This window comes from Lotus japonicus, chromosome 3, assembly GCF_012489685.1.
Source record: "Lotus japonicus ecotype B-129 chromosome 3, LjGifu_v1.2".
Taxonomy (NCBI): Eukaryota; Viridiplantae; Streptophyta; class Magnoliopsida; order Fabales; family Fabaceae; genus Lotus; species Lotus japonicus.
The window spans coordinates 33,741,955-33,749,344 of NC_080043.1; the positions used below are offsets into that span (position 1 = coordinate 33,741,955).

A 7,390-nucleotide genomic window follows, 5' to 3' on the forward strand; every position below is an offset into this window, starting at 1 on the left:
AAAAAAATGAGTGCATTGGTGCCCAAGAAATCTCACCTCATATTATTTTTCAGCAAAGGACATTGTTTTTCATTCTTTATGGAATCCGTAATCAGAATTCAGCTGCATCATTCATCCTCGAATTCGTATATGGAAGAGATCTTAAATTTTAGTTAAGAGCATCTCAGAAAGCAACAAAAATTTCTATATGAAAGGGGATAAAAGCAATGAGTAATACAAGCAGAGAATATTGGAAATTACCCCCTGGCCACAGATACAATAGTTTTATTCCTTAAGATATTTGAAATGCCATCTTTTACCACCTATTCCCCATTACAACTCCAACGTGTATTGATAAAATTCAGCCATCTTGTTTTGATTATTGTAGTCAAGATGATCCTACATTCATATTGGCAAGAAATTTGCATTGTTAGTTTAAGATGAGTCGGCTTATATACTTCATCAAGATTGGTTGGTGGAAATCAGCTTAAGATTTGAATTGTCCGATCTTAATTGAATGACTCATCTTATACAATTGCGTGAATTTATGATTTCTTTGACTACTTATAATCCAAATTTGAAAAAATTGGTAATAAGTTCAACTTCTATTACAGTTACAAAGAGTGTCTAAATAATTGTTAAAAATGTTCCTTATTTTCATCTGAACAACTGTAGCTTGAAACGTTATCTATTCACTAATTTCATTTCCTTTACACTAAGCAATGTGTACAACAAGAGAAAGTGAGACAGAAGAGTATAAGAAACCAATAAAGGCTTTAATGTGAGCACTCGGAATTGGTCTCAAACTCATGCCTTCTGGTAGCTCTGATATAGCAGAAAACCGCCACAAAGAAAGTGGTGGCAAGCCCTCCAAGAATAACTCCTCCCCCTGCTATTGACCTGTCAAATGAGTGGTGGTGGTGACTTAACAAGTGAACTTGACCCTTAGAACCCAAAACTTCACCACCTGCTTCAACAGAAGCTCTCTGATGATAATTGGTAATACTTCCTTCAGAACTAGAATGCCCCTTTTCTTCACTCTTTGGAGCTATAGAGGGACTAGGAGTAGGACTATGGTGCCTACCAAGTTTCCTTCCAATAGAGGGACTCTGAGAAGGAGCATTTGAACATGGTGCTGAAATAGATTGGAAGGTGTTTTGGGGTTTGTTTGTTGTAGCCATGGCTAGACCCAGAAGAATATTTGCTACTGCTAATAGAAAGCACAGGTAAAGAATCTGGGCCATTGTTTAGGATATATGAAGATGCTATCCTTGAAGCTTTAGATGAAGATTGGTTTTGGGGTTGGTAATGTTAGCTTCTACTCTACATTATATATAGAGATCCTACAATCGTGTGGTTTTCCTGAAATTTCCTAGTGTTGGATTCTGACAAATGACTTATATTCAATTGTTATTTAAATACTATCAAGCAGCGCATAGATTAATTTATTCAAGGTTGTTCTAGCTTACCCAAAGGTTTCGACCTCAAGTCTGAGAGTTCTTGTGAATGTATCTGCATTAAATTTTGGTTGGAGAATTTTGTCGCCCACAATGGTCATACCCGACTCGAATAAAATTGTCTGGGTAAAGGATATCTGCAGTGGTTGAAAAAAAAAAGTTTTTAAAAAGACTTAAATACTCTAGATGTCCCTGAAATTGTGTGGCGTATGAAAATAAGTCCATAAAAAAAATTCCGATTCCGGATCCTTGGAATTTTTTTTAATCGAAATAAGTCCCTACCCGTGTTTCATGCTTATGTGGCTCATTTTTTACACAATCACAATTTCCACGTGGATTCTTTTATTTTATTTTATGCCAAGTGTGTTAATGATTTACAAAAACCCAGAAAAACATCATAAAAAACCCAGAAGAAACCTTTCCTCCTTCTTCATCTTGGCACAGTACTGACAGAAGCTCTGAAACTGGTAAACGAACTCATCCACCATATCCCAAAGCCACTAATTCGGAAGCTGCATGTTAACGACGCCGTGGAGGACGACCTGGAAGTGGGAGCAGTAGTTATCCCAGGAATCAATCCGTTAAAAATCATTTTCTCTTCTCCACCAACATATCTGCCTCTTCTCTTCTCCACCCACAAACCCATTTTCTCAAAACTCATCACCATCACCCTCTTCTCTTCGTCGACCACCGCAAGATCTGCATAGTCGCTGAAAACGACCTCAACCACGATGACATTGCCAACGAGCTTGGCTTGCTCTCAGATCTCGCGTTCTTCCATGTTAACTCTAACAGGTTCTGTGGGACAAGTTATGGGTTTTGGGGTGTGGGTTTCGATGGGTTGGGGTTATGGGTTTTGAGGCTCCGATTGCTGGGAGAAGAAGGAGAACCAAGTTCTGATGCGGGTTGCTGGGAGAAGAGGGAGAACAAGAAGAAGTTGAAGGTTGAAGGTTTCGATGGTGGCTGGTGGTGGTGCGATGGGGTGTGAAGGTTTCGGGGTGGGGGCTGGTGGTGGTGCGGTGGAGAGAGGAGCAAAAGAAGTTGAAGGTTTTGAAGGTTTCTGGAAGTATGAAGAAGAGGATTGAGGAAGATGGAAAGTTAAAAGAAAATTAAAATTAAAAGAAGTCCACGTAGAAATTGTGATTGTGTAAAAAATGAGTCACATAAGCATAAAACACGGGTAGGGACCTATTTTGATTAAAAAAAAATTTTAACGATCTGGAATCGGAAAAACAAATTTCAGGGACTTATTTTCGTACGCCACACAATTTCAGGGACCTCCAGAGTATTTAAGCCTTTTAAAAAACTTTATTTTCTAAGGAGTTTTGTCTGAGATAGAGGAGAAATTGAGTTACATGTTGAGGCAATAGAATATCAGAAATACAACTAAGGAACAGCCAAGGGAACAAGATGTCACTGATGCTTGGATGCAGAGGTGTGATGCATGATACGATTGGATTCCATTATAAAAATTGAGATTGTCTTTAGTTCCTAAAATTTTTGTTTAAAGGAAGATGATTAGAAGTTTCTTAATTTACAATGAAAAGTGTCTGATAACTTCTTATAATTTGTTCCCCAAACACGTGAAAGTAGGAGACACTCACTTCTAACGGCAGCATGAAAATTTCATTTTATGTAGACATGTTTGGCGAACCAAAAATCCTTTCTTCCTCTATTTTCAATAGACTAGATCTGGTTTAAGCTAACAATGCAAAATGTTACAATGTTTCAATGTTTGGTTGGAAAATATGTTAGAGGCATATCTATGACTATAATTACATAATTTACAAGCTCTAAATAGTAGCAATTGGATTAGAACTAGTGACAGTTATGAGATATCTACGTGACGGTCATGTCAATTCATTGATTTTAAATTTTAATGGGTGGCTAACAATGAACATATGGTTGGCTCTAATAACATTATAATTTGAATGGACTCTATCTCTACTTTAAAAGTTATTTTTAAGATGAGATCTTGATATCTACATGATGGTCAGGTCAATTCATTGATTTTAAATTTTAATGGGGGGCTAACAATGAATACAAGGTTGAGGGTTGGCTCTAATAACATTATAATTTGAACTGACTCTATCTCGACTTTAAAAGTTAGTTTTAAGATGAGATTTTGATATCTACAAGACGGTCATATCAATTCATTGATTTCAAATTTCAATGGATGACTAACAATGAAATTAGGATTGACTTGATAACATATCAGAATTTGAACAGTGTCCAACTCTACCTAAAAAGTTAGTTTTGAGATGAGAATTATGCTCAAATTTATAAGTACTCTATTAATCATGTCTCTAATTAATGCGATGCGAGACTTAACATAACACGACTCTTAAACATGCAGTCAAACACACTTAAAGTTTACCGGATTGCATTTTAAGAGGTTAGGGGACACAATATCCACCCCAAAAAGAATGTATATATCTACAAATCTGATTGCATTTTAAGGAATACATTATGAATCTGGTGCTTTTCAAGATTTACATACTTGATAAATAGCCGTTTAAATATGGAGACAGATAGAAACTATGGTATGTAGCTTGTCCTATTTTAGACAACATTGTAAATAAAACGGTAGGCATAGGGACATTAGTATCTTTGTTTTGGATCATTGTCATCAACATGTCAGGGTTACAGGGGAAACAGAAGTAAATTGCTAGACCAGTTTGAAAGACACAATTAATCATGGCTTTGAGTAATTTTACTAATTCATATCTTGGTTTGGTTTTGATTTAAAATAAAAGTTTATTACTCGATCATGTTACAAGTGACTTCATAACAAAAAAAAAATGTAAGGGTTAATTACAATTTAGATAAATATAATCAATCCTTAAAGACTATATGTTAATATATTGTCGAGCTATTGCCTTTTGATTGCAAGCTACAATGGAAACCTATGATCATTATTAAGTGAATTAATAGGGCTGGTTCACTTTTTTTTTTTTGCAAGGCTGGTTCACTTATAGGAGATCCATATTAAGGAATATATGCATGTCTGCAGATGCACGCCATGACAACATCTACATGCACATGACATAACTCGAACCAAGAGACGTATCATTAATGACTTTCTGGAATCTGTAGCTTGTATGTATTTGTGTCGTGAAAACCAGAGACATGGTGCGGGGTCTTAAACTTTTTAAAATTATCTAGAAGCTTCTGCCATACCATTAATATAGTTTTGTTTAATTGATTAACAAATTATAAACTTGGAAGTTAGTTTTGACAAAATTGATTTTGTTAAAAGTGAATCTAAAATGAAGTGATTTATGTTTGAAAACCTTTATAAAAAATGTAATTTCTATGTTGTGAAATCTAATTCTGAAATATCACAATTGATTATACTTATTGCAGAAACTACTATCTTTAGCTTGCTTCCCTGCAGAATTGATTCTGCCACTAAAATCAATTCTCTAAGTCAATTAACAAACATATAACCATCTAAAAGTGATAATTGATTTTAAGGTTACCAATGAAACCAAATGCATATACCATAGGTGTTGTTTGTATACCTCGGTACCCGGAGCCCACCACAGGGTTCTAATTGATTAGTAGTTGATGTCAGTAGGTGTCTGTGCATTGTTTTAATTAAATCTGGTTAAAAAATGAAATTGATAATTGTTAAACAAGAATCAAATTAATGGTGTCTGCAAAGTAGCCAGCTAATATATCATCAGTGAGGTCAAAGGCAAGGTGAAAGCTGTGCGGAGCCATTCCCACGTGCAACTGATCAGGGGTGTCTATGAGGTTCCTAGAAAACGGCTGATCCATGCTTCACATTTCCTAGTTCAACATAGTATAATGCTCACAACATATATCAAAATCGGAACCGGGCGGTTCAACCGACAACCAGACCGTCAATCCGGTACTTTGAAAACTGAGAAAATAGAAGACAATTTCTTGATGGTATAATTTTTGGTGAATGAGGTCATTGTTGAGGTTAAAAATTAAAATAGAAGGTGTGTTAGATTTTGAAGGATTTGGATTATGGAGTGTTCAGAATTTGCAACAATTCAGTTCTTATAAATTTTTCTGGTGTTGTGGTGGGAAATCATGCATAGAGTAGTCATCTTTTTCATTTTCAGTTCGAATGATACCCTTATTGTTATGTGATCTTAAGCTAACAGTATATGGTCAATGAACTTTCTGAAGTAGCATTATCACAAGAGTAAGTTGTTGGATCATTATCCTTATACTCTTACATAAGTTATTCACAATGTATGGATGAACAATGCAGTGAACTACAAGACAGACACAACTCCCTTTTTCTCTGGGCACAAATCTTAGGAGACGATGTCCACTTAGAAAACAATCGTGGATGGCCAAAGTTGAAAAAAGGCTTGCATCGTGATATTGTTCTTAATTAAAAGTGTTCTCTCCTCTAACTCAATCTGCTTTCTATAAAAGGTCCAAACATATATCATATATGTATTATTTTTAAACTTAAACCTTTATTTAAAAGATCTTTATTGGGATGAGGTTTTAGGGGGCTGCCCACATTCAGCCCGCCCGCGCAGAAGGAAAAAGAGAGGGAAGAAGGGGCGGAGTTAAAGGCAGGAAAAAGAGAAATTCGCTGGTGAATTGAGACTGAAGGAAAGAGAGAGGCAGAAGGAAAGGATAGTCAGTGGCAGTGTCGTCAGGATAAGAGGAAATGTGAACAACTAGAGGATAGTAGTAAGAGGCCAACGAAGTCAGCCCGACGCACCGAGCAGGGCGACGAGGACGGAGCCAAGGACGCTCAGCGGCTGTGCACACGCCGTAATACATAAGGTTGTCAAGGTTTCTCGTGGCAAAACCCACCGGATTCCGAAGAAATTTCGCAAATGGATGACCACTAATCCAAGCTAGATGGTTGGTTGGGCATCGTCCCCGCGGGCAGAGCCCTAACTGTGGGGGCTGGCAAGGATTCCCAGGTTCTCGTTCGGAAGGCAACGGTGTCCTTTTCTCCAAGCGGAGCTCCCCCTGGGGGGCAGATCAACAGGAGGAACGCACCGTAAGGGGGTGGCGACAGTGACGTCGCATTTGGAGTTTTTGGTACGACGCTTCGGTGTCATTACGAAAAGGGGTATAAGAGTAAGGGTCACTTTAAAGTTGTGGAGGTCCGCCGGAAGGAAGGGCGGCGCGTGGGAAGCTATGAAAGTAAAAATAGTGGTTTGCAGAGGGAGATTCGCGCGTCATGAAAAGATTAAGGGATAAGGGGAAAAACGTCTTTATAAGCAAAAGGTAATAGTTGAGGGAAACGTGTGAAGGGACGTTGTTGGAAAAATGTGGAGGAAAGGTGGAAGATCGTGCCCCATAACAATGAGAGAAATGATTGCAGTTGCAGGATTTTGGGAAGCGGAAATGACTCAGTAAGTGGAAATTGCAAATGGCTAAAGATAGTTGGCCCAGTATCCAAAACTGATAGGCTTTTTGAGGATTCGAGGGGACGTTTCGGGGGAGCTGTTGAAATTTTGCAGACCTAAGCTGCCACGTGTCGAAGGCCCTGAGCGCATCAAGATCTCAAGATTTAGGACACGTGCTTGGCCGCAACGGGGCGAGCAAATCAAGCATCATCGCCACAAGCTTGCTTGTGGACTCAAGCCGCCAAGGGAGCGTGATGAGGCGTTCAAAATTTTAGATTTTTAAGCTTTAAATTTCCAAGCCATGTTGGCAATTCCTCTTTATTTCCGTACCTTATGTTTGACATTAGTTAGTTTGTTACGTCCGTCGCCTTGTCTCTTTTGTTTAAAGACACACTTAGCTCTCATGCTTCGAGCTCGGTGTCTTGTGGACTTGTGGACTGGGCGAGACCCTAGGGCCCCTCGCCCAGAAGCGCTGGTCTAAGGCGAGGAGTGGACCAGGGACCTGGGCCTTCATCCCGGAGGCCCAACCGGCCCATTAGGATGATTTAGAGTCGCTAAGCCCAACTCCCCCAACTATAAATAGGGGAGGGATACCGA

The 7,390-nt window shown here is 38.5% G+C and overlaps 1 protein-coding gene across 1 annotated transcript; it reads right to left on the minus strand.

Moving 5' to 3' along the window:
* Positions 1-354: 354 nt before the first annotated feature.
* On the minus strand, positions 355-1,269 carry LOC130748643 (uncharacterized). Its single transcript, XM_057601876.1, has one exon. The coding sequence runs from the start codon at positions 1,221-1,223 to the stop codon at positions 756-758; it is 468 nt and encodes a 155-aa protein (XP_057457859.1). The 5' UTR covers positions 1,224-1,269; the 3' UTR covers positions 355-755.
* Positions 1,270-7,390: the final 6,121 nt, after the last annotated feature.